Source organism: Anomalospiza imberbis, chromosome 7 (assembly GCF_031753505.1).
Source record: "Anomalospiza imberbis isolate Cuckoo-Finch-1a 21T00152 chromosome 7, ASM3175350v1, whole genome shotgun sequence".
NCBI lineage: Eukaryota > Metazoa > Chordata > Aves > Passeriformes > Viduidae > Anomalospiza > Anomalospiza imberbis.
The window spans coordinates 7,584,835-7,612,412 of record NC_089687.1 but is presented as its reverse complement, the minus strand read 5'-3'; the positions used below and the strand labels follow the sequence as shown (position 1 = coordinate 7,612,412).

The window sequence follows — 27,578 nt, the reverse complement described above, 5'->3', positions numbered from 1 at the left end:
TTACTGAATTACAGTGGAATTTACATTTGAGAACCAAAAAGCATAGGATTTCTCTCAGCATCAAGGTGCCAAATCAATCACAGTTTTGCAAGGGAAGGGGTTGAAGGACCCTGGCCATGAGATCTCATATTTCATTTTATTAGCCTCGCCAGATGCAGTTTTCAGGTGGCTGTGGACTCAGGCACCAGTCCAGTAAAATAAAGGGGCAAGATTTCTCTTCGAGCAATATTATCTCATGTTGTTGGATCATAAACATAAGTTTGATATATTAACTCATCCAAATTCAAATAGATCAATCTAAATTTCAATACTGCTTTTTGTATAGACATTTTGTAGTTTTATGCTTGGCATCTAGATTATCTTGGTGGATATTTTTAGCATAGAAGTCTTGTGCTTAAATTACAAAATTGAGCTTATAAAGCTGAAATTCAGCTGTTGTGCTGATTGGTATATTTCTTTCATGGAAAGGTTTTTGGTACAGGAGCAGTAGAAATACCTACAGTCTGTTTTCATGGTGTAATTTTCTGAATCTTTTAATTCTTTTTTTGGCCAGAAGTCAGTTCCTGAGTTATGAAAAGCTTTTCATTGTTTCAGAGTGTACCAGAAAAGAAATTTTCAATGTGTAGAGACAATGTCTTAGTATACTGTCAATCTTACCAATGGAATGGGAGTGAACAAAAGCCTGAATTGCCTTTATCTTGTACCATCTCTGGAAGTGTTCAAAAAGCATATGGATGTGGCACTTGGGGACATGGTTTAGCTGTGAGCATGGTGGTGCTGGGCTGGTCTTAGAGGTCTTGTCCAACCTTTATGATTCTGTGAAATCCTATAAAGCACACATAATCTAGCAAGAGCATCTTTCAGTGACGAACCAAGTCCAGCGTTTGTGAGCACAGTTGGATTGCAGGTGATCTTCTCCTAAACATCCATGATAACAGAAGTAATTACCATTGCAGAGCATCCTCCTTCTGTTGCCATCTGCCTCCAGGCAGTTCACAATGTAAACACAGAGCAAGGGAATGCAGGTGAATACAAATGAATAGGGAATGAGAGGATTAAAGTCAGGAGGAAAGTATTTCTATTAATCAACAGGTAAACAGAGATGCAGTCTAACAGTTTGATTCAGATGGAAGGAATTTGCAGACAGCTTTCTCCAAGTGTTATACAAATAAGTCGGGGGGCTCCACAGTTTTCCAAGATGTTTTGTAGAGTTTACCAGCTACAGCAACGCTAAGTATTAAAATTTCACACAAGTACCTCAGCTTGAAGAAGTGTGTACCTAGACAAAAGCATTACAAATCCCTTGCTAAGCTGTGTGGGAAGCTTTTCAGCATCTTGCTCACTCTGGATCGTTTTCATGCAGTTAATGGCCTGCCCTTGAACATGCAGAAAGAACAACACTGTGAATCCATATATAGATCCAGGCCTGGGAAGTGCAGTAAAGTGCAAAAGAAAAAAAAAAAAAATTAACAAGAGGAAGTTCCAGGGGTGGAAGGATTTTGAGAATGCCCAGAATGGCCCAGAATCTGATGCCTGGATCAGCATGTTGCCATCCAGATTGGTATAAACTGAATTTAAAAGGCACCTTAATATCCAGTACATCACACTGAACAGGTCTTAAGCCCAGCTAAACATGACAATAAAAGTTAGAGAAACAGCAAAGAAAAATCATGTCTAGGTTACCCATTAGACAATATTCCTTTATTGTTAAGTATTTATTATAAAGTACACTGCTTAATCACTTAACTATCATGTTCTGAGTATTTTAATATAAATAAGTTTTCCAGTAGTTGAGAGAATACTACAGAGAACTAAAAAACCCCCAAAACATTTTATCTACCCAGATAAAGGATGTGTGTAGACTTCCTCCAAGAAGGCTCACAAGCAAGATTACAGTGTAATTGGTTGATTTTGGCATAGGTATGGCAACAGCCATATGGGAGGCATGTAATTTCATGGAGCTGCACATGGTGAAGTCATGGCAAATTACCAGGAACTCATTTGATGTGGCTGCTCTCCAAGAGTTCAACGTAGATCAACTAAAACCATTAACTTTCAAAATATAATTAGTCCATATTTTTTTTGTAAATGAAGGATGGGGGAAAAACCCAGCTATAATTCTTGGTACACTGAAACAAGGTGTGTAAGGAAGAGAGAAACTTATAAACTGGGGCTTGTTTATGTCCTTGGACTATTATGATGATGACACCACTATTACCTATTTTATTTGGTAGGAATAACAGCAAATTGTGTATCAAAAGAGAAACCTAGAAAAAGAATTTGACTGAAAACATGATGCCTTAAGAACGTGATGTCCTGGGCTGAGGTAAAATCTGCAAGTCGAGGGAAACTGCATTCCTATTTACAGCTTGCTTTTCCATTCAAAATTGGTTATCTGCATGCTGTTATTCTGTTCTTTCTCATAATATCTTAATCCTTTATATTGCCACTGAAAGTGAACTAGCAGAAGGATGGCAGTAGAATTCCTACAACTGCAAAGCAGGGCACAAACGTCTGCCCTGGAGTTGTATCTGTACTGCACAGGCTCCACACGGTCACACCAGGGAGCCAAGGAATAGCAGTGCATAGTTTGCCCATGATCAGAAAATCTGAGCTTCTTTGTGGAATAGAAACATTATTATGTGTTCTCAGTTGCACCTATTTACTTCCTTGGCTGGAACAAATGTGGATTGCTGCCTTTTTCATGTGACTTATGCAACTTCAATTGAGAACCTGAATCAATCACAGCTGTGCATGCCTGACCTGTATCAGCTTCCATGCTCACTGTGTTATGAACGTTAATTTGAGTAAAAGCCATGATAACTCGAAAATTTATGTAAAATCACTGTTTTTAATTTAGTGGTCCTTTATTTTTTTTTCAAAGATGTCAACAATGTGCTAAATAAAACCAGTGTGTCCCCAGTTTGCAGTTTAGCAGGTGTTTAACTGTTATGTGAGCTTTACAGCAGAGCACAGAAGCCCATAAGGGTAAAACTGAGCCTTAAAACAGTGGCAAGTACCAGAGCAAGAAAAACTGGACTGGAAAAGAGGATCAAGGTGAACCTAGTGGGTCACTTCAAAACAGAAGTAGCATGAAGAGTCATAGAGAGTGCAATGGCACCATGGTTTTTTTTGCTACCCAACCATTTGAAACTGCAAGTAATTGAATGTGTGACAGGTAAACAAATGGGTTTCTGTTCTGAGACATTTTTCTGGATTTCACCATTGCTTATCAACTTTTGAGAGGGTTTGGCTGCTAATATTTGACCTCTCATTCTAAATGGCTTTTCATAAGAGCATTGTTTAGAAACACTCATATTGTATGTGTTTGGATTTCTCCTTGGTGTGTGACTTTTGATAAAAATATATTCTCTTCAGTTGACCCAAACTGTTGACTCCTCAGATCAGATTTCAGAAGATAATAGATGTTATAAGGTTATTATATCACATCTATGGTCATTGTGCCACATTACTCTTATTGTATTTACTTTAAGATAATGCAGGGAGGAGAGGAGGGCTGGGAGGAGAATCTGGAATTCATGTGGACATGTGTCCTTCTCTGGATGTAGCAGGATGCTTCTTGAATATATGGTATCAGTCAGTATCAGATATTTTAGCATCCACAGTTCTATTGAAGAAGCATGGATGAACACTCTCCAATTTTCTGTAGACCAAATGGGACATATTAAAAAATACTCCTTCTGATGGGTTAAATTATTTGGCTGCTTTCTTTCTAGGAGGATGGGGAATGTTCTCTCACAGAATAGGGAACGTTCCCTCCACCAGAGCTGGGGGAAGGCAATGAACAGCTCGTGCAGCATCTTTTTCAATTATCACAGCTATCTGCAGTCCAAGTTTCTTATTTAGATGTATGATTTATTTAGAAACAATATACAATACCACTTAAGTTAGCAGTGGAACACTTAAAAAATACTGTGTTCTTCGATAAGTGTATAATTCAGTCTATTTCTAGGGACAATGCTGCTTGCATACAAAATGGAAACAATTTCAAAGCAGGGTTTCTGAATGCTGGGTGCCTCCATATGGGGTTTATTGTTTCTGTTTGGTAGTATATAAAGGAACTGTTAACTCATTTCTGTAAAATTGCTTGTCCTGCTCAAAGACCGTAGGGAATTTTCCTGAAAAAATACCTTAATGAATCACCAAAAAATAGAAAAGCTGATTTGCAGCTCTGCAGTGCTGTGTCTGACACTATAAGGATCATGTGGATGTCTTTGAAGAAGGCCACAGCCAATTTTTAATGATGTGGTCTTCACATGTCCAGTATCAAAAATATATCAAAACTAACACATTGTATCCAAGAGTTTCTCTCACTCTGCTGCTTTAAAAATCAGTATGAAAAGCAAACACTCTGGTAAATTATGCTAATGAATATGTAAATTGGACAAAATCTTCTAGACAAACAGCTTACATTAGTTATGTTAGTCCTTACTGTGAGAATAGGGGTATTAAAATCTCTGTTTGGAGCACTACATGCCTGTTCAATTTGGTGTGCCATCCTAACAAGCCAACAGACTTGACCTTTATGAACAATGAAACCTTTTGATCTAAAAATAATGCACCAGCAAAGCTCCAAACCAGTAGCTCTGTCCATGCAATTCCTCACCTTATAAAATTTCATTTTTGGTGCAGTTTAAGAGCATCTGCACTGAGAAGACCCGTGTTAAAATTAGAAGATGTGAAAAACAAAACTTCACCTCCTGTGTTTCCCTGCAGAACAGCTTCCAGTTTAATCCATATATGGGCTTTCTCTATAGAACCCATATATACACAGGAGGTCTCCCTTGCTGATGGGGTAAGAATCCATGTGGGACATTGATTCCTTTGCTTTAGGCCCTTCCCAGGAAAACCCCTGCCCTCTCTGGAGCATTATGCATTCCCAGCAAGGGATCAGTTCCCTATTGCCATATTGGGCAATGCTTCCCTTTGAATACCACCTTATGTTGCAATGTGCCTCCCTGAATCATTGTGATTATTCACCCAGGAATGTGCAAAAGCACAAATGTAAAAATCTGTTCTGTGTTCTGAACATGCGGGGTCACATTATCAGCTGTTCCATCTGATTGGATTTGTGCTGAGAGAACTGCTTGACTTGACCTTTATAAGAGTTGCTATCATGGGGATATTCAGTGTAAATAAAATTCACTTTTGGCTCTCTGCTAAAGCCTGTTTGGTGTTTTTGGATCACATCTCCAGCAGGACAGGTATTCATGCTCGCACATGCAATTCTGCCAGCCCTGGTATTCAAATGGCTGTCTGGTTGTTAACCTGCGTGAAGACTACACGTGCAATCCACTCCTATGTAGGATTTCTCTCAATGGCATGGTAATTCAGTAATTCAGAACACTTCCAAAAGGTTTACTTTCCATTTACTCTTTTGTTTGCTTGAATAGGCTTTCAAATTATTTTTTAAATTGTCTTTTTTATAACAATTAATGATCACAACTCATCTACCGAAAATAATTGAGTGATAGCAATTTAATAATTTTCAGTCTGGGAAATCTCATTGCCAATTAAGCTTCCTGTTTTCTTTCCTATTATAAATCAGCAGAGTAAAGAGACTGAATTAAGTGATGGAAAGTTCCCCAAATGATTTGTTTTACTCATCTATAATTTTATTGCTAGCTAATATTTGCAAGTAATGTTTGGTAGGAAGCAGAAAAAGCTCTCAGTTCCAATTAATTTTCTACAGCTATTAAAATTAATGGTTGATAAAAAAATTACAAAAATATTTGTGGATTTTTCTTTTATTACATCTGCAGAGTAACATTTTTCCTGTAAGTACCAGTAGTTCTCATAGTGAGCAGCATAGATTTTATTCAAAATTATACATTTTTAAGCACTTTCTTGGAGCTTTGTCATCAGGTAAAACATTAAGAAAACAGCCATGTAACAGCTCAGCAAGGTCAAAACCACAAAATGTTTGTAAATACACAAAAAAGGGACTGAAAACAGATTGGAAATTGTAACTTTAACAGTCCAACTATATTTCATGTATTCATATGAATGTTTTCATTTCAGTCTCTCAAGAATTGTTCCAGAAGGAGAGGAAGGCAGTGAGGATAACTGAGCAATAAAATCACTCCCTCCATCACAGGAGACTTCTTGCAAAGCTGGACTTAGGATGTGAGAACGCCTCAAAGACAGTTGAGGACAAATATAAGACAGTTAAAACTCAAATAATGCAAAGAAGGTGAAATGGAACGAGGATTACAAGTTGTGTGACAAGATTATTATCCAGTGGCCCAAACCCAAGTAAAAGAAAACATTTTCTGTTATGTCACAAGACTCTGCCTCAGTAAATCCATAACAACTCTTGCATTACTGGGTTCACAAAAGGGATTTGCCAAATTCATGGGTCCATCAGAGCTATTAAATGCACTGGCTGAATTTCATCCTTCCAGGTAAGGATTCTTCCCATTTGTTTCTAAAAACTAGAAGGATGCTTCATGGAAACAAATCCCTTTTTTCCAACACCATTTTCCACAGGCATCCATTGTGAGACACTGGGGAGACATCAGAATTCTGAGCTAGATGGACTTTTGGTCTAAGCCAACAGGACAGGGGAACACCCCACTGTGTGCGTCCGACACCGAGTCTAGCCCGGAACACTCAGACTGTGTCCTTTCCCTAAGGAGAACAGAAGTTGATCAAAACTGACTGTCAGCTTGAATTTTTAATACAGTTTCTTCTGCTGCTTTGCCTTGTTCATCAACATGAATATTTTGTTCATCAAAGATCTATTCCAAATTCTTTTGAAGGAGGCATTTATCTAAAATAAGTAGATTCAATTCCTTTGTAGAGCTCTATTATGAGACCAACAGAGTATTACATTTCATTCTCAGGATCTGATCTATTTCTTCCAAATCAGCTTTTATGTTCTTGTAAGTAGAACATATGTGAGCAGAAACAGAATTAAAATTTTCTTGATAAGTGCAATTTATAATGTTTGCATGTTTTGTGGATGATTTATCATATGAAAATATTACAGTTATGCTGGGAAATAGAATTTTGCTTTTCCTACAAAAATGCTATGCATGTAACTAAAATAGTCACAGCAAGAAAAATAAATATGCAGTGTGTTTGTACTTTCAAGGTACATATTGTTTTATTACATGTGTTTACTAAAATCTAATTCCTGAAAAAGGCGCAGTAAAAACAAAAGACAAATCATTCTCATAATAGTTTCTTTCAGAGAAGACACAAGATCATCACGTGAATTTTACAATAGGAAGAAAATTACTTAATCAAGAGGTAAAAATACAGAAGTCCAGTGATATTTTTAAGTGTAATAACTACAAACTTCTGGGCTTTTGACAATGCTGACCTGTTTCTTTCAAAATTCCCCAGGAACCTACAGTGTGACTGCTTCATCCTGTGATGAATAAATCTTGGCACACCACCTGAAGGACATCAGTGCTCTCCTATTTGCCTGCCCCAGTCAAGATGCTTAAAATCAGAACCTTAACAAGGTGGATTTAACGGTGCTGCCATATTGAGGTGCAAACTGCTGCATTGCCTCTAAAAGAAAAAAAAACTCATATACATGAGAGGCCACATGGAGCTACCCCCAGAAATCTGGTCTTAATTCAGGTGGGATTTCATGGTCTTTCCACTGTCAAAGGAGATTAAAACATAAAAAGAGAGAAAATCTGTATATCACAGATATTTTGTCATCACTACTGCCAAGATCATTGTGGGAAAGCATTTTCCAGGGGCAGCAAACCAAGCTTTTTCTGCAAATGCATGATCAGGTAAGATAGAGCCTGGGAATCTCAACCTTCCCTGCTGCCTTATTTATTCTCCCTGTTCAAATGCAGTGGAGTTTTGGTTTTTTTAAAATATAAAACATTCACCCAATTTTAATATAAATTATGCATAATATTTTTAATATATTATTTAGTAAAGGCACTATTAGGTATAGGAAAGTACTACATGCAGTTTCTCTGTCACAGTACTGTAGTCATAACTCTTTGGTTTTCTCTTCAGGTTTTGCTGCTGATGAACTGACTGGCCTTGTATAAGCTGTATAAGTTTACCAAGTCTCTGTATAAATACTAAACAAAGATTTGCTAGACCCAAGAAAATTAGAGGCTGTGAGATGCACACATGTTTTTGCAGTTACATTGTATATATTTTTCAACCCTCTGAATTCCACAGAATGCACCATTTCAAGAGGACTGCTGCTTTCCTGAAGCTTTGTCTAAGAAATTCAGTTTACCTAAAATCTCTTTAGACAGTTGTAAAGTCACAATTTCATGTTAAAGCACCATGTTGCACATTTTGGCAGTTTCAGTTTTGGCCAATAGTGATAATGAGGCCAGAAAAACAACAAATATTTCATTTATAATGTACACTCAGAGTACATCAGAAAAAGACAGTTTGAATGAAGAGTATAATTCACTGCATGTCCTTGTGCCATTTGTGCTATAAATGCTTTGGGGTAGGGATTGTATTTTACTACTTATAAAAATCAGTTTTATGGGGCATGAAGCTTGTTGGGTGTCTCTTAGTGCTACTATATGCAAATTAAAATACAGCTGGATTAAGAAATTCAGGCTCACAAAATAAAGCCCAAACCAATTTCATGCTAAAAATTCTTCAAGTTTGGTTGTGGTTTTTGGGGTTTTGGTTTTTTAGGGTTTTTGTTTTGTTTTGTTTTGAGAAGTAACTTTTGTTCATCTATAGGGAATAACTCAAACCCAACAGTAAAACTCACCCAGAAAAATGATGATAAGCTATCACATTTTTGTATGAGAGAGAATGGATTTTTTTTCAATCACTAACCCACAGGAAGGGTGAAATATCATGTTTGATTTCAACAGTTTGTAAGTGTGAGCAGCATTTAAAATAACTTCACAGCTATATCATATGCATCACCTAATAACAATTAAACACCTTTTTAGTCACGTATATACATTGCTTACTATTGTTTCCTAATAGTTTTTGCTGTAAAATTTCCAAAATATGTAATAGCTAAATTTTGCCAAAAACTAGATTTCTGTTAGCAGGTGAATACTGAATAATCTGCAAGATGTGAGATGCGCCTAGTTATCTTTAGGTTGGTATTGTGAGCTTAATTCTTAAATAGCAATCAGCACTGACTACAGAGAGTACTAACACTGGCTACAAAACCAAACCAAACAGGACCAGAATCTGATTTTGCAATTTCATCTAAGCCTATGAAAGTTCATTTTAATCAATATTTTTGATAGACTTTGTCTAGCATTTCGTTTTGCAACTTGCTAGTCACTGACATATACATCTCGAAATTTTACTTTAATTTAGCTTGGATATCTATACAATATCACTTCTTTGTGCTCTTGAAAGTATGCTGATAGTGAAGCAAAAATGTAGTAGTTGCCACTACTTTCAGGTCCTGTGAAATTTTGTATCACAGAGTATAAAGATTATAGCAACTATGAAACTAAGATTCCACCACCTCAATGCATTTTAGGACATTTCTCAAGGGTCTTGCGCACTTCCGTTTTCCTTCTTCCCCTTTTTTTTTTGACAGACTGGTTTCAAGCTCCATCCCACTTCTCCGTCTCTAGTTCTTCACTCCGTGCTCTCTTCCTCTGCCTTCTCTGTTCCTCCATATTTTAGTTTTTTGGGGTTTTTTGGTGGGTGGTTATTGTTTGGGTTTTGTTTTTTTTTTTTTTTTCTTCTTTGACTTGCTTATCTTAAAGTTCTGGAAGAGGCTGTATAAATGCCCGTGTCTCCGGAGCAAGCTCTGTTCCATCAGAGCTGTTCTACCATTCCCTCGTTAGAGACGCCGGTCGCCTCGGGACAGCCGGCGCTGCTCCCGCTCCCGGGTGGCCCCGCTGCTGCCGGGAGCAGCAGGAGCCCGGGCTCGGCAGCCCGCTCCGGCTCTTCCGCGCTGTGCGGAGCGCTCCCTCCGCGTCCCCGTGCCCCGGGCAGGAGCCGGGAGCGGCCCCGGAGCCGTGCCCAGAGCGGGGCTTCCCGGCGGGACGCGGGGCCGAGCGTCCTGCAGACGGGATGGCAGCGGGGTGGACATGGGGACAGGGATGAGGACAAGGAAGGGGGAAGTGATTTGGCCTGGGATGGAGATGGGGATGGGGACGGTGAAGGGAACGCTGATAGGAATGGAGTCGCTGATGGCAATGGGGATGGGGATGGGGACGCAGACAGGGATGGAGACAGTGATGGGGACAGGGATCAGAATGGGGACGGGCACGGGGATAGGGACAGGCGTGGGCACGGGGATGGGGTAAGGGATGGTGATGGTGAGAGTGATGGGACAGGGATATGGATGGGGATGGAGACAGGGATGGTGAAGGTGACTGTGGTGGGGACAGGGATGTGGAGAGAGATGTGGATGGTGGTGGTGGCACAGGGATGTGGATGGTGGCGGTGGGGGCACAGGGATGTGGATGCGGATGGTGGCGGTGGGGGCACAGGGATGTGGATGGTGGCGGTGGGGGCACAGGGATGTGGAGAGAGATGTGGATGGTGGTGGTGGCACAGGGATGTGGATGTGGATGTGGGTGGTGATGGTGGTGGTGGGGGCACAGGGATGTGGATGGTGGCGGTGGGGGCACAGGGATGTGGATGCGGATGGTGGCGGTGGGGGCACAGGGATGTGGATGTGGATGTGGATGCGGATGGTGGCGGTGGGGGCACAGGGATGTGGATGTGGATGTGGATGCGGATGGTGGCGGTGGGGGCACAGGGATGTGGATGTGGATGTGGATGCGGATGGTGGCGGTGGGGGCACAGGGATGTGGATGTGGATGTGGATGTGGGGATGTCTCCGCCGCCCTTCCCGCTGCCGGTCCCCCCGCCGCCCCTCCCGCAGGCGGGCGGGGGGCGGGCAGCAGGACAGGGGTGTGGAGCTGCTGGCCGAGCGGGTCGATGGGGCCGGCCCGCGGGCGGGGCGGTCGCTCGCGGGCTCGGGGATGGATTGCGGGTGTCCGGCGCGGGCGGGCGGTGCCGCCGCCGGACGGAGCGCGGGGGGCGCCGGGCCCGGCGCGGCCTCAGGTAGCGGGAGCGGGGCCGGAACGGGAACGGGAACGGGAATGGGCGCGGGGCCGGGAACGGGCGGGTCCCGCCGCTGCCGGGGGTACCGCGGGCGAGAGGCCCCGCAGGGCTGAGCGGGGCCGGGCCCGGGCGGGAACTTTGTCCCTTCGTGCGGGCGGGGGGCCGTGCCCGCCCGGGCCGGGGGTGTGCGAGTGCCCCGTGTCCCGCCGCCCTCGGCCCCGTCCGGCCGTGACAGCGGAATGCGGGGCGCGCTCTCCGCTGCCAGCCCCGGGGAGCTCCCCTGGGCGGCCGGGCTGTGCGGAGGGGTTCCGCTGTGCCCCGAGCGAGCCTGTAGCCGCAGCTGTGCGGGCAGCGCGACCGGGAAGTGACCGTGCCCCTGTGCCCGGCGCTCGGCTGCCGTGCCCGGCACTCGGCTGCCGTGCCCTGGTCTGTGCGCTCGCTGCAGGAAAGACTTCCAGGCGCTGGAGCGTGTCCGGAGAAGGGCAGCGGAGCTGCTGAAGGGTGTGGAGTACAAGAGCTATAAGCAGTGTCAGAGGCAGCTGAGGGAGTTCAGCCTGGGGTGAAGGAGGCTTTGGGGAGACCTTACTGCTCTGCACAACTCCCTGACAGGAGCCAGGCTGGGGTCGAGCTCCCAGGCAGCAGTGACAGGACAAGAGCACACAGTGTTAAGCTGCGCCAGGGGAGGTTCAGGTTGGACATTTGGAAGAATTTCCTTACAAAAGGGGTGGTTAAACAATGGAATGGGCTGCCCAGGGAGGTGCTGGAGTTGCCATCCCTGGGGGAGTTTAAGGAAAGCCTGTGCCATGGTCTGGTTGACGGGTGGTGTTTGGTCATGGGTTGGATTCGATGATCTCGGAGCTCTTTTCCAACCTAATTGATTTAGTGATTCTGAGCTGGCACCACTGTTCTGCCTCTCTGGGGGTGTGAAGGGTGCTTCCCCTGCTTGGGCTGCAGCTCCCTTTCCTTTCCCTCTGCAGTTTCCAGTGTTCTAGTTGTGAGTTTCTAGTCATTCTTTCTCCCCCGAGGTCCCCAGGGCTTGAGCCATATATCTTTGCTCTTAGGCATTCACTTTTCTCTGAGTGAATCAAGAGGTCTTACTCATTTCCTTCTCTTCGTTCCTGCTACTTTTCCCCAGAGAAGAAGGAGACCCCCGTTCACTCCAAGTACAGTGATTTCGTGGATTTCTACCTTGCCTGGAAGGCTCAGCTTCCAGCTGCCAGGCTGTCTCTCTGAAAGCTGCCCTGCTGGTTCTTATCAGGAATCTGTGTCTGTATGTCCTGTGACAAAGCACGATATGTTTAGTCCGTGCACTAGACAAGATTAGATCTGCAGCATGTGAAATGGATGTCATTTGTAATCCTTAGCTGATGTTAAATGTGGAGCTACTGGTGGCTGAGATTGCTCTGTACGTAGTGAAGCTTAGAGAGGCCTTGGCAGTTTGACGTGGAGTTTTTTCTCCTAATGTTGCTGGACAAGAATAACAAGGAGGTCAGTGTCTGTTCTGTTTGTCAGCTTTCACTCTGCTGACCTGAAACTTGGGTGTTTCTAACTCCTTGCAGTCGCAATTCCAGTCCAGCAGGGTCGCAGCCTTGCTGGGAGTGCTGCAGGAGTTACTGGGAACTGTGTGCTTGGATAGGCTGGTATCTGGTAAGGACTCTGAGGTATAAAACAGATTAATACTCTGCACTGCTAGTTCTATATGGGAAAATTTGTTAGAAGCGTTGTTTCATGAATTTTGAGTAAGTGCTAAATAGGAAGTTTTCATTTCATTGGTGAAAATGTTCAAACATTCTTGTTCTTTTTATTCCTTAAATGCCCATATCCAGCTGTGCCATGACAGTTACATACCAACAGATTCCTAAAACATACCTTTGATTAAGCTAAATTCTCTTATTTTGCTAGTAAAATTAATGGGTTTTCTGTACAGACTTAGGTCTTGTGGAACTTCCTATGTAGATGGGAGCAGTGATCGCTACTTACAGAACTCAGTACTGGTATGGAAAACTTGGTTGCTTTTTTGGATCTTTTGCTTTGCAATATTCTAAGATCCTAAGGAATCTTTCTTTGGGTAAAAATTATAGAGCTGCAGTGAATGTAATAGTCATGTTGCATAAGGCTCACTTTTCCATCTCTCCTGAATATTCTTGCCTTTGCTGTGATCTCTTGGTACTCTTTGGAGGTTGAGTGGACGTCAGAATTGTGTTAGATTAATGTTGCTTTAATGTAGGCTTACAGATTGTGACATATAAATGTAAAACATTTTACTGTCAGGTTTTTTTTTTCTGGTTAAACTGAAAGCAGTGTCTCTGTTTCTCTTATCTCAAAAGCAGTCCAATATGAAACAAGAATCTACCTGATGACAGAATATGTTACAAGGGGGAGGAGGTTGTATCCCAGGACTTGTATTGTTGGAGCAGCTGGTATAACTGGAAAAACTAAACCCATTTATTTTGCCTGCAAGCCTTATCTTGATATATTGTCTTTCAACTTATATATGAAATAATCTTGAGTAAATACAAGGAAGAATTTCCAGTTGACTTGCCTGCGCCATGGCTTGTGACTGAGATGCTGTTCTGTGTTTTTTGGCGTTTTTGCTATATCCTTTTTTTCTATTTTTTAGTGGTGGAGGGGAGAGACAGGCTGTGTGTTTTCCTTCTGGAACAGCCAGAACAGCAATACTTCTGTTTTGCAATGATTTGGCAATTCTTTGGCCTATAATGTTCTCTTCCCTAATTGTCAGTGCAGTAAAATTTTGAGAATTTCACATGATTTTCTCTTCTTGGGCAGAGCTTGTAATGTGGAAATAATCTGCACAAAGAAACATTTGATGCTGTCCAAATAAGCTTGCACATGAAGTATCAATGGTGCAGTTTTATTTCCTGCCCTCAGAAGTTGCTTGTTGCATGTTCAGAAGAGGAGAGTTGGACAGGCTGCTGAGCCTGTTGGCTTTAGTGCAGTCAGCTGTGTGAACATGCACTGTAGGCTACACAGTGAGACTGCTTTTTATATCTTTTTGATATCATAAATTGAAGTGGTGGCTCTTCTTACATGATCTAGGGTACTGCAGCATTTTAAAATCAAAGTACAGTGTCATGACAAGAATTTTTAATGTTTTTTTTTCAGAAGATCTTCATGTAACTGGCTGAAAAATGGTTCTGCAAGATGACAGCACCAACTCTAAGACTGTTGGAGTGGTAAATAAATTAAAAAAAGGACGGTTTAAAAGTTCTTAGTGCTGTTTATAATGATATTAATGATATTAAGAAAAGTCTTTTAAATGAATATTCCTTTAAATGTCAGATTTGAGCTGGTATGTTTAAAGTTACACTATGTGGAAAGCATATTTATTTCCTAATAATGGAAACAAAGGGCTTAAGTTTCTGCTCTATTAGTAGAGTAGAATATATTTACTTTTAAACCATAATTTTTATTACAATCTCTGTGTCTTCTGGTGGCTTAAATTTATCATAACTTTTTGCACTTGATAAATTAAATGTTCTGTAAGGGTAAAGCCCTACAATAATAACGCCAAGGTTGTGGCTTTAATCCCTGGGACATTCATTTAAGAGTTGGACTTTATGATCCTTGTGGGTCCCTTCCAATGCAAAATATTCTGTGATTTTGTGACTAATTGCCTTGGTGTGCAGGATCTACAGTGAGCATTGTCTTTGTGGAATAGAGGATGGACAATCACATGCTTTTTTCTTTCAAAATGCATCTTCCAGTTTGTTGGGTCTTTCTAAGCAGTTATGATCATTTGGTAAACTGTAGAAAAGGTTTGAACTTGCTGTGTGTAAATGTTGAGTGGGGGCTTGTGGGGTCCCTCTTAATGAGTTACCTCTTAATCTAAGAGGTGAAAAGCATGAATTTAGCTATTGCTCCCTGTTAACAGTTTACAAACTCTCAGCCATGCTTGACAGGTGATCAAAGGCTAATTCTGAGTAAGCATTTAATTCTGCCCTTGCTGCCACTTCTGTTTGGGACACTAATTTGAGATTCCTTAGCCTAGTGTGTGACTCCTGTTGATTCAGGATATCCCTAAAACAGAGCTTAGCAACATTTCACATTAATAATAATAACAATAAAAAAATTCCAGCACTTCCAGGCAATAAAACTTATGGCTCTATTTTGTATAATGTTTCTTTTCCTATATAACAGTGGATTTTAAATTGTATTTTATTGAATGTGTTTATTGGATCTGAATTTAAAAATTAAAAAAAAGTTTTATGTAAGATGATGTTCTTTTAATACAATAATGATGCTGTATCCATTTAAGGAAAGATACTGGGCTTTCACAAGACACAATGTGGAGGTGCCTTATCTTTCTAGATTATTTTAAGGCCAGCTAGCTTGTATGTTCTTCCATTACCTTCCTAGTTCTAATGTTTACATTCATTGCTTAGGAATGTGCACTTTAGAAATAGTGCCTTTCTCTACACAGCTTAGAAAATCAGTATTTAACATCATCAGGTTCTTGTTCCTGTGAACCTCCTATAGTCAATTAATAAGGAAGAGATTGTGTTCTTTGTAATATCAAAAGTAGGCAAGGATCCTGTTTTCTTACAATTCAGGGCTGCCCTGCTGGCATTTTTGATGCAGGCCAATTCTTAAGGTTCTAGATCTGTATGTCCCCAACACTTAGGACTTGAGCTGCAGAAGCCACTTGTAGAACTTGAAATTTTTCACAGTATTTTGCAAAGATAAATGCTTAATATACCTATGCACATGATGTTTCACACTTTGCTTTTTTTTTGGTTTTTTTTAGGAGACTATCTTCACTTTGACATGAAGTGTGAAGTTTGTTAGTCACCACTTTTGTTTCTTTTTTACAGTTATTGTGGAAGGTAATATGAGAAAAGTTTTTTTCTTGTGTGTTCATTTCTATCAGAGTATATTACCCTCAATGTACAGAAGCCAAACATAAAAGTATGGAATTATATTTCATTGCAAGTTAGTGAGTACTGATTGTAAGTGGGACAATGTGTCTGTCTAAAACTTCTCAAAATAGTAGTTTCAATCTGTCTTTGCATTTTTGCATTTGGTGTGGTGTTTTACAGGGTTTTAATTCTGTCCTAAAACTTAGTATTTGTGTTTCAGTAGGCTTTTGAATTTCTGCTGAACTTTACAGGCATGTTAGTATTGCTGCTTGGTAACTGTTTTAGTCAACTGTTAGCTTGAAGGTGATTGTGCTGCACTTCGTAGTCACCTGTTCTTGTTAAGCTTTTTGCCTTGTTAGGGAAGGATCAAGCAAAGGCTATATTAGGCACACAGAAATGTTAAACAGATACTTGGTAGTCAGATGAGAAAGTAATAGCTGCTCTTACTGCAACACAGAAAAAATTTCAACTTCTAAGGCATAATTATGGGCTCTTTATTTAGAATTTTAACATCTACTTGTCAAAGGTACTGAAGAAAAGGTGTAAAATATGCATAGACTCTGAATAACTATGTGTAACCTCTTATCTTAGAAGGGCTGGATGTTCCATCATCCTTTACTTTGCTCCTGTTGAAGGATTTTAAAGCAAGGGATTTGTTCAAGCCTAAAGTAGACAAGCTGAGCACAAGACTAAACAGCTGCAGAATGTGAATGTTATCTGTGCATGATCTCTGTTCACAGAGCATGCTTTGAAGCAGCCTGTGGTGAGAACAGCAGAGCTGTAGGTGTAAGGGAACATCTGATGTGGAGATGTCCAGTTGATCAGGCTGCTGCCATTCCCTCCTCTCTCCCCAGCTACCTCTCCCCTCCTGCCTGCAGCACAGACCTGGTGGGAGGCTGCAGTGCTTTCTCTTTCCAGGATACTTTCCCACTGTCCCTGCGTTGTGCTGTAGCCTGACAGGAATGAGATTTCTTCCTTCCAGCTTGTTTCAACTCTTCTATGCCCAGCTTCCATGTTAGCTGCATATTATGCAAACACATGAGCAATTTTTAGGCTATATATAGTATAACTTCATGTAATGGCTTGTAGGCTATTAGTCATAATGAAATGAAGGCACAGTTTTTAGAGTATCATACATAGTATTTGTTAAAACAATTCCTAAAAACCAAAAAAAAACCTTTATAAGCTTTCAATAATGAAAACCCATATGTTAGTTTCCTCAAGTTTAAGATAATACATTCATTTTCTCTCTCTTTGAGAACAAATGTTTTCTCCTTTATTCTGTATCAAGTAGAAACTATAATTCCTTGCTGAGTCTTTCATAACTTTGCCTCTCTCTACTTAGATTTCTGCTTTCTTTTGTCAGTCCCAGCATTTTATCAGAAAAGCAGAGTAATTATCCAGAACTGATGCCCACACATGGAATATATCGGCGTAGATCTAGTGGTGTAATTATACTTCAGGAACTCTGCCTGTTCATTTTCCTTTTGAAAGAGGCCCTTTGAGAAATGGAGGAAAAAGTGTCAAGATTTGAGCATGGCAGAGACTCTATAGAATTTGAGTCATGCACATGCACATTGGAGATCACAGCACTGTTTTCAACATTATCTGGGCATTTAAATCCTTAATCTGAGGAACAGGCTATTCTGGAAAAAAGTAATGTACCTTCCTCACTAACTGAGGACATTGTTGCACTTTCTCTTTCATAAATAATTTGTAAATAATGAAAAGAAAGCAAGTACCTGCATGTTGACACGTGTTAAAAACAAAGTTCAATTTAAATTTATCAGACCATATTAGCAAAGCAGATGACCTCTATTTACTGTGAAAGTCAGAAGCTGCTCTCTAAAGATGACTTAGACTGCAGTTCCTTGAGCAGTTCTCTCAGAGATGGTGTTTGAGTTTATGGTACGCTGTGCCATCTGTAGTTAATGAACTCTTAATAAACTGGTTCTTAAAATAAATAAGTGAATCAATAAATAAGTGAAGGCTAATGATAGAAATATCACATACAAGTCTGGCTAACATCACGGATTCTAGTACAAGAATGAGTCATCAGTCTCTGACACTTGTATTTGAAGCTTTTTAGTAATATAATTGAAAGTTTTCCTAAATTTAGGCCTTCCATAAATTTAGGCCATCCAATGGGCAGCTGTAAAGCTGTGTCACAAATCTGGATTCCTTTGTAGTAGCATTAATGAATTTTTGATAGATTTTCACTAGAATTGGTTCATTACTGTATTTCATAAATTACCAAATAGCTATATAATTTCTTAATACAACTACATGTGTAGTCTGTTTTTTTAAGTTTACCGTTAATTATTCTATTTTTTTCTTGAATCACCTCTTGTTATAAGGGTTTATAATTTACCCAAATGTTTTCCGATGTCTTCTGAAATATTTGTTGAATGCCTCTAAGTTTAAACACATTTCTGACATTCGTCACAACACATCAATCTAATTTATACTGTTTGCAGAACTTGTAGTGTAAATTCCAAAAAGACATTGTGTTTTACCTACTTTTTTCTTACTTCATTGCTAAAGCAGTTAATAAATTTTTGTAAAGTCAAGATTTACTTTCTAATTGTCCCTAATACCTCTGAAAATTTCCTGCTGGATGTGTCAAAGATCTGCTTTTTAACAACACAGCCATGTGTGTCCTTGCATATTAGGCCCTGTTCATGTGTATGAAGCAGTTGCCCCCAGTGTTTATTTTTTGTGTGTCACTGTAAGCTTTTGTGTTTTATTTCTGTCTCTCTTGCCCAGGTTCCAAATGGTGTGGGTTTTTATCATGAACCGGATGAGCTCCCAGAGCAGCTCATCTGCTCAGCGCAGGCGAATGGCTCTAGGAATTGTCATTCTCCTCCTGGTTGATGTCATCTGGGTGGCCTCTTCAGAACTCACTTCTGTGAGTATTGTTCCACACATTTTAAAGGGAAAGTAAATGAGAAAATGCAGCAGAAACAAGGTTATCAAACACTTGATGTTTCACTAGCCTGAATCCACTAAAACTTACAGATAAGTTCAACTCAGTGCCTGTTTCTTTTGAGACAGAAGGTGTTACTGATGACTTTAAAATTAAACAGCATAAACTCATCACTGTGTACTGTAATCAGGGAGTTCATTTTGTTATTGCTATATTGATTAAAATAATGCCCATATGGTTCCCAAAAAATAGTAAATGAGCTGTAACATGGCAGGCTGATTGTTGTGGTGAATTGTAGTTCAGAACATCCAGAAGTTCAGGATGAAAGGACTCAAGTCATGGAGTTTAAACCCTGTAATTTCATCTAGTTCATATATTAACCATATTGAAACTGTTATGGTATTTATTTCATGTTAAGTTTTAGGACTTAAACCAGAGCTTTAGCAATGGAAATGGGAGTTTTTAAAAAATTCCTAAATTTCTCTGAACTGTCATTAAGTTATGTTCTATATCAGTTTTGAAACTAAGCATATACAAATGTTTGTGCTTACCATGTGATATTAATAAAACATTTTTTGGAACGAGCTGGTGGAGTCACTCTTGATACTGAAATGTTATTTAGCCAAAGTAATAGTCTCTAATTTCTGATTTACATATTATTGCTTATAAAAGTGGTGTTCAATTTAGAAAATATTTGTATGTAAATGTATTTTCAGTGCTATTTGAGTTCAGTAGCATATAAATGTGTTGCTTGGTGAGATACAAGTAATAAATGGTTTTCCTTCTGTGGCATTGTTTCTTACAAAAAAATCTCCTTTTTGTTGGCATTGGAGGTAGTTTGGGAGAGGGTTCCCCCAGAACAGGTAGGGCCACTTGGTTCCTTTGGTTATCCATGCCAGTACTCACAACTCTGGTATTTTGGGAACCACACTGTTCTGGACTCTATATTTAACACCTGATCATTCATTTTGTGAACTCTTACCTATTTGGTAATTTTGGATACTGCAATTATTTTCTTTCCACAGTATGTTTTTACAAGGTACAACAAACCCTTTTTCAGTACATTTGCAAAAACATCTATGTTTGTTCTATACCTCTTGGGATTTATTGTTTGGAAGCCATGGAGGCAACAGTGTACTCGTGGGTTTCGTGGAAGGCATGCAGCTTTTGTAAGTATTATAACTCTGTAGATGTTGTAATCTTTGTCTAAGTTTGTACAGAACTAAAACCCCTTAAAATAGAGACTAGAGAAGAGCAAAGGTTGCATATTTGAGATATAAGCTGAATCATCCCATGGGAAGACATGGCAGCCATAACAGTTGTCATGTGAGAAGATAAGAGGCAAGAAAAAGCAATTTGAGATGTGTCAGGAGTTGTAAGAGATGCTCTGCTGGGCCAGGCCATTGGTCCCTGCAGCCTGGTTTTGTATCCTGGGCAATTGCAGAGCATAATTCCTCTTAACAAGACTTTATGAAACTCACTGTTGGCTCTTGGTTCCCTTTAAGTCCCCCAACATCTGCAACCAAAGGAATCAGAACTTGAACTTTGTAGTTGATTTTTAGCACTGACTCTTTTTGTCTCAGGCACAACTATGAGCTGTTTGCTGACTTTTTTTAGGAGTTTAAAGTTACATTTAGTAAGGGTGGCAGAATTATGTTTTTGCTGTTGTTAATGTTGTTTTTTATAGCTTTTATGCACGAGTGACCTTCTGATGCCCATTCCAGAGTTAGGCATAGTTTGTGCTAGAACCTAAAATTGTTGTTATATGACAGAAATACTGGGTTTTTTTCCAAGAGATGCTGGGAAGAGCAGTTGTTCTGTGCCAGTGTTTCAGGATGCTGAACAGCAGCACTCAGGAAACAGGAAGGCATTTGGCCTGATACTAATATCACATAAAAAACCCCAGAAAATGTGATCCAAGAACATGCTGTTAATCAACATGTATTTATAGAAAATAGCTTGTGTGAAAGAAAATGACTTAGGATTTTCTGGATACGTTAGACTTCACTGATAGTGACAGTTGCAGGCATAACATATTTAAAGTGTCACACGACTTTTATCTATTTTTTTTTAAGAAAAGACAAAGCACAAAGAACAACTGAAAAATATTTTTTAAAAAATCTTGAGTTAAAGATAGAGCATTTAAAGTTGGCTGATATCTTGATACACTTTTTGCTAGATCAGCCTTTAATACCAAGTGTTTGTGTGTAATATGGCATGTGTTAGACTTGATGTTGTTCAGAATCTTCATAAGATAATTTGGGAATAAACAGAACTTAGTTTCTTTGCTGACAGTAATGAAATATGAACTGGAAAGCAATGACTAATAGTGCCCAGTCTGTCACATGTTGTGTGTGGCACTCATGACACTGCTACTGGAATCCCATTATTTTTCCTTTTCAAAAGAACAGTGCAGACAGGACTGTAAATGTGCTGTTAGAAAATTCCTTCCCCCTCAAGGGGTGTAGTTAAATATTCAACTCTGTAATTATTGCAAGTACCTTTAAAGTGTCTTGTGTTTATTAGTCTGGACAACATATCCATTTATATGGTTTTATTTCAATGATTGCTTGGAGAAACACTCACACCTTAAAGTTCTCTTCCACATTAGAGGCTTTGTTTAATAGTTTTGCTACCATCATGGTAGAACAGCAAGCTGCAGATCAGAGAATATTGGTTTGGTAAAGGTGCAGACGAGGAGGGAAAGGAACTCTGCCTCAATAAAATGATGAAAGAAGCAGCTTGTTAATAGATGACAATCATTTAGTGGGGATTGTGTCCCTAAGACTGAATTTTGCAGGTTTTCTGAGTAGTTTAATTCAGTGGGGTTCAAGAGCTACAAGGAATTACTGAAATTATTTACTGAACTTGTAGGCCCTCTTGGTATTAGGCAGGAGGACTGAGAGGAGAGAGGGAATTGTGACAGAATGATGGAAAAAGTCATAAAAAACCCTTACTCTTCAAAAATTTCAGTTACTGATAACTTCGCCTTGGTAGTTTATTACATTAAAAATTCTGTAATTAGTTTGCAGATGCTGAAGGTTATTTTGCTGCTTGTACAACAGATACCACTGTGAACAGTTCTCTGGTAAGTGCCTTAATTTATGAAGGTCAATGCTTTACAATAACATGGCACAATTATCTTGACTTACTGTATATAAAATATGACAGTTTTAAGTGTAATAGGTTTTGTCAAAGGGGATTGGTAACTTGCATGCTTATATGTTACTAATAAGTACTGCAAATAATGGTGTTGCTTACTATAAGAAATATGGGTTCTCAGCTCAGTAAAACACTTAACTGAATGTTTCTGTAGTAGTTTGTCAAAGAAATATTTTGTACAGAGAAAATCTTTACATACTCAACTCAGTACCATCTCTGTAATAGAGTGGGGGAAGGAATTGAGTATTGCAAATTACTGTATGGATACTTTATACAGAATTACTTGAGGAGACTTTTTTTCAGATATATTCTTCATTTAAATGTTTGGGGATTTTCAACTTTATCTGTATTTAAGAATAAAATCTTCTTGGCCTTCTCAGTTCATTAAGATCACGTGACTCTACAAAATTGGGCAATTTTGCATTAATTTAAATGTCAGCCAGAATTCTTGTCCTAAACAAGCCTAATGAAAATCCAACTATCAGATCTTTTTCATGACTTCACTTTTACAGTTTATTAATTTAATCTAAACAAGTAGCTTAAAACTTGTCTTGTAAGCAAAAGTTTTAATTGCTTGAAATACTTTTAAGTGCCTTGCGTATTGTAGATCTTTCCCGAAGTTTTTTGATGTTTAGATCTAGGGAAGAAAATAAGGGGGTTTAAGGTCATGGGAAGAAAATGAGTACATGAATTTTTCTACATACATTCTGTATTTCATGTTTCTAGTTTATAATTTGGGCAGAAGCTATAGCTAATAAAACATCTGTATTATTGATGACTTATTTTGTAATTTTAAATCAGTAGGTGTGAATTTTCTGGCCATAAATTTTGTGTGCATGAGGATACACACAAAAGAGCACAGTTCTTTAAGTACTGTGTTTTACCAATATGTGTAACATACAGTATATTTTATACATGAATTTTGACAAATTCCCTGTCCCCTGTGTGCAGATCTGCTTTAAGTCTGGTTCTCTTACTATTCACCAAGCTTTTCTTTATTTGGTTTTCTAATTTGCTGGTAATAATTTAAATATCCTGCTTAACTGTATTTTTATTTATACTGATTCATTGCAGAGCGAACCTTTATATGTTCCTGTAAAATTTCATGATTTGCCAGCTGAAAAAAATGGCAGTAATAGTAGTGATGCAGAGAAAAGTGAGTAAAGACTTTTGGAATGTTGTAATGTTAGTTCTTTGGTGAAGGAGTTACTTTTCTCTTTGTTTAGTATAGCTGCTGTCATGTTGCAGGACATGCTTCTCCTTCTTCCCCTCCTTTTTTTTTCCTTTTTCCTTCTTTCTGAAATCTCTTATTGCATGAATTGCAGTCTCATATAGTTACTTTCAGGTGGAGAAAACATAGGCCTGTCTTTCAGTTTACCTTTCTTGGTCACTACAGATGCAGCTTATGTTTATCTCAAGGGACCAGCTGGGTTCAGTACTTGTGATTCTTTCCTTCTGGGCTTGTAAGACCAGCAGCAGTGAGTCAGCCTCTGGAAAAACAAGCTATTGTCCTTTTTAGAGCAGGAGCAAAGCAGTCCAAGTAAGAATTTCAACAGTCTATGTGCATTCTGGTTTTATTTAAGCCTCACTATCTTGTGATAGTACCTGAAACAGACCTAACTGTCCCAGACAGTTGTGGGAAGGTTGGCTTCAAAACATCCAGTTAGCCAAATCTCAGCAGAGGAGTTCCTGCTTATCAAAGGGAGGCTCTCTGAATTTCTACATGGCACACATTAGGAACCATTTGGTAGGCTCTGCTTCCTGTGGCAACATGCACCAATCACTTCAGAATTGTTCCAGCTGCAGCCTTCCCTTTACTTTTTTTTAGGAAATAAAGTATTGTTTCACATTGATTTAAGCTAATATTTGCCTGTAGTGTTTAGTGTAATGTTTTCTTTACAGAGGAAGCTAATGATACTAAAATAACCTTCTAAATAAAACCTGATCCTAGTTTGCAAGATTAGTAAGAGAGTGGATTTCAAAAGGGCAAGTGACTTTATGGTCTCTGCTAAGCTTTGAGGTCTGTTGAACTTTAATCTTCTAAATGAATCATTGTCTTTGCAGTTGGGTATAGTTGTGTGCAGGTTTTGGTTGTTTGGCTTTTAGACAGTTAAAGAAAATCTTATATATATTATGCTTCTCAAGATGGAATAATTCCTATCTAAAAATGTGTTGTTACCTTTTGTTGATATTTTTGACAGGGAGCAGGGAGGTGCTTCTCAGTGATATTTTCGTAGGTGAACAACTTACTGATTGAAAACAGTAATTAATTATGCTTTGTCTTACTAGTGGACTCCTGAATAGCAAAATATTAGTTTAATAAATCATGATGGCATGTCTTCTAATTGGATAAGAACCTGTTATTTGTGCAGTATTGTAATCAGTGGTGTGTTACAATATCATAGTTTTATTTGCATATTGTGTTAGCGTAAAAAGTTTAATAATAATATGGATATTTTTTTTCTTTTTTAAATTTTTTTTCTTTTTTTTTCCTTCTCTCAAGCACCCAAGAAGCCTCGTGTGAGGTTCAGTAACATCATGGAGATCCGGCAGCTCCCATCCAGCCATGCTTTGGAGGCAAAGCTGTCCCGCATGTCGTATCCAACAGTGAAGGAGCAGGAATCCATCTTAAAAACTGTAGGAAAACTCACTGCAAGCCAAGTAGCAAAAATTAGCTTTTTCTTTTGCTTCGTGGTAAGTGCTCCATTCTTTCACAAAACTTAAGTAAAGATGCATTTAAAACTTGTATAGTAATAGTGAATAAGTATTGAGATGACTTGTATTCTTTAAACCTTATTTTATAAATGTGCTATAAGAAGTAAAACTTTCCTTGTGCAAGATTTAATTATGAATCTGCTGGTAGATGCTGTTGCTGCATCATACCTCTGTTCTGGGGGGAGAAAGAGATTCCAGGGGCAGGATTTTTGAGACAGAAAAATGTAGAGGGCAGAGCAGTGATACCTTTTCTAGAAGCAGCTTCATGGCTACTGCCAAATGGATTCTATGTAGTGTGGACTCATCATGGCTCTTCCTCAGGAAGTAGAGCTATTTAAACATTATTGTTGTTATTATTATTATTATCAACAATAGTACCACTAATGCATCTACCAGAAAATAGTGGTGTAATTTTTTCTGGGGTAGTGTCCTCATGTCCAAAACAAATCCTGTTTATTCTGTTCATGGACACTACTGGCATGTACATGTATTTCTTTTTGGACTTTATGAATATTTCTGTGTAAGACAAGAGAGTGGTTACTTCCCTTAGAATATATCTGAGGTCTTACTAATGGGATCTCAAGAAGTGAGAAAACATTTGCCATTTTATTCCTTTATGGAGGAATTAAGAAGCATTTTTTAGGCACTGAATGTAAGAGATGCTCGTTTTTAACAGTGGAGATGTGTGCTGGGTTTAAGTACTCTGAAAGAACCTCATTAGGCTGACTAATGTCACATGCATTACTGAAATTTCTTTGCAGCCCTTGTGCAGTTATCATCTTAAAACACTCCAAAACAAGTCAAAAGTACCTTTAGTTACTAGAGACTAGCTATTATAATGTCATTTTAATTATTTTTAAGTTCTGAAGTATGTTATTTCGTTATTAAACATGTACTTGAATGTGGTTGGTTTGAGCCAGTTCTAAGTTTGCTGCTGCCTTTTAATGTGCCTTCCACTTTCATAGAAGTTAGAAGTCTCTTCAAGCTAAAAATCTAGTTCTGATTTTATTTTTTAAATAACTGGAGTTTTTTTTTTTGAAGTAGGATTTTATTGCACTGAGAAACTTAAGCTCTGTTGTTGCTACCCATATAATAACAAAATTATTTTCCTTTTTCCGCAGTGGTTCTTGGCAAATTTCTCGTACCAGGAAGCTCTGTCAGATACCCAAGTGGCCATAGTTAATATCTTGTCATCAACCTCTGGTAAGTTTTATTTACATCACCAGATGTGCATTACAGCACTGTTTATAACATAAAAATCTTGTTCCAATGGATTTGTGTAACATTTTTACTTGTGGATTTGACCTAAAGGCATTGAATATGTGTGTTTAGAAAATTCATTTTGTATTTGAAAAGGTTTTTTAGAGTACCTTCATATTTCCCCTGCTTTTTGTGTGTGTACTTCTGCAGCTATATTTGTATATTAAAGAAATATATTTGGAGTATAATAGCTTTGAAGCTGTGTAGTTTTCTGAGCAAATTACTGGCAAAACTTGATTGTATAAACTCCTCTGAATTTCTCTTGCAGGGCTTTTTACATTAATCTTAGCTGCAGTCTTTCCCAGTAACAGTGGGGATCGGTTTACCCTGTCCAAATTATTAGCTGTTATTTTAAGGTAAGATAATGGGAGGGAGCATTTGGTCCAAAACTCCCTGGTACAGTGAGGGGACAACTGTACCTGCTGTACCTGTGCTGTGACAATAAATGACACCCATCACTTCTTAAAAATCCTTGTTTCACAGATGAATTGAGCAACTGAATTAAGGATTCTTAATGCTTCATATCATGCACCATTTCCAAATCTCATTCTCCTGTAGGAAATTAGATTAATTTCTGTTGGAAATAGATGAACTTATTTTCTTGTTATTCATTTGTGGTTTGTTTTATTTTTGTGTAATGGTGAAAAAGTTTGACACTCAGTGTTTTCAGCCTCTTTCATTAAATGCCTGGTGCATTGTTCTGGGAAGTTAAAAGTGGGGTTGGTTGGTTTTAACTTGGGATTATGCCTTAGCAGTTGAGAACTCCATTTGACTTTCCAGAAGTGGGTTTTGGTTAACTAAAAATGCCTAAAGATAGAACTGTGTATTTTTTTTCTCTTTCTTCTCTCTGTTTTTGTAAAGAAGTTCATGAGTTCAAGCAACATTTTGCATTTCTTCTTTTTTTTGCTAGCATTGGTGGTGTGGTACTTGTTAACCTTTCTGGATCTGAAAAATCTGCTGGAAAAGATACAATAGGTATTTACTTACGGGTTTTAATCCTGGAATATGCTGGAATCCTGGAATATGTGATCAGTACCATCTTCTGACAGTACTAAGTAGTCATAGAGCAAGCTCTATATCTCTAATTCATGTAACATTTCACAATCTGGCCTTTTAGATTCAACTTCTAAAACTTGCCATTTATGATAAATTTCCACCCTGTGTGTATATTGGCAAAGTATAAAGCTTTCTCCATTTTCCCATGTTTTCCATTTAGTAATGGATTCTGTAATCAGTGGAGGTTTAGGAGAGTTGATCCTACTGTGCATAACATGTTTGGCATATCTCAGGGGAGTATTTTTTCCATTTTTCCAGGTTCCATTTGGTCTCTTGTAGGAGCAATGCTGTATGCTGTCTACATAGTCATGATAAAAAGGAAAGTAGATAGAGAAGATAAACTTGACATACCAATGTTCTTTGGTAAGACCAAAAGTAACTCTGTTGAAAGTTTTAATTCACGGTGTGATTCAATGATATGCTTCCAGGCACTGAACTGTGTGTGAGTGGTAAAGGGGCTTAGAAAAGCCAAGGAAGTAAAGAAAGCCTCTTACTCCCATGGTTGAGTCCTTTAGAGACTGGTTGTGTGAATTGTTTCTTGTTTAGAGCCTTAACAAGGA

The 27,578-nt window shown here is 39.0% G+C and overlaps 1 protein-coding gene and 1 long non-coding RNA gene across 2 annotated transcripts in view; both read left to right on the top strand.

The window, feature by feature from the left end:
• Positions 1-7,463: 7,463 nt before the first annotated feature.
• Positions 7,464-8,576, top strand: LOC137477588 (uncharacterized). The gene is made up of 2 exons (XR_011001070.1): positions 7,464-7,614; positions 8,011-8,576. It is a non-coding gene; the product is annotated as an uncharacterized lncRNA (long non-coding RNA).
• Positions 8,577-10,941: 2,365 nt separating this feature from the next.
• SLC35F5 (solute carrier family 35 member F5) overlaps positions 10,942-27,578 on the top strand; it is a 30,080-nt gene continuing 13,443 nt past the window's right edge. Inside the window, exons 1-12 of the mRNA XM_068195257.1 lie at positions 10,942-11,022; positions 14,146-14,216; positions 15,788-15,866; positions 18,666-18,807; positions 19,851-19,994; positions 21,851-21,913; positions 23,062-23,143; positions 24,491-24,681; positions 25,824-25,905; positions 26,231-26,318; positions 26,873-26,937; positions 27,277-27,381. Of these exons, the coding sequence (XP_068051358.1) occupies positions 18,673-18,807; positions 19,851-19,994; positions 21,851-21,913; positions 23,062-23,143; positions 24,491-24,681; positions 25,824-25,905; positions 26,231-26,318; positions 26,873-26,937; positions 27,277-27,381 (955 nt within the window). The 5' untranslated portion in view covers positions 10,942-11,022; positions 14,146-14,216; positions 15,788-15,866; positions 18,666-18,672. The remainder of the gene's footprint in view (positions 11,023-14,145; positions 14,217-15,787; positions 15,867-18,665; positions 18,808-19,850; positions 19,995-21,850; positions 21,914-23,061; positions 23,144-24,490; positions 24,682-25,823; positions 25,906-26,230; positions 26,319-26,872; positions 26,938-27,276; positions 27,382-27,578) is intronic.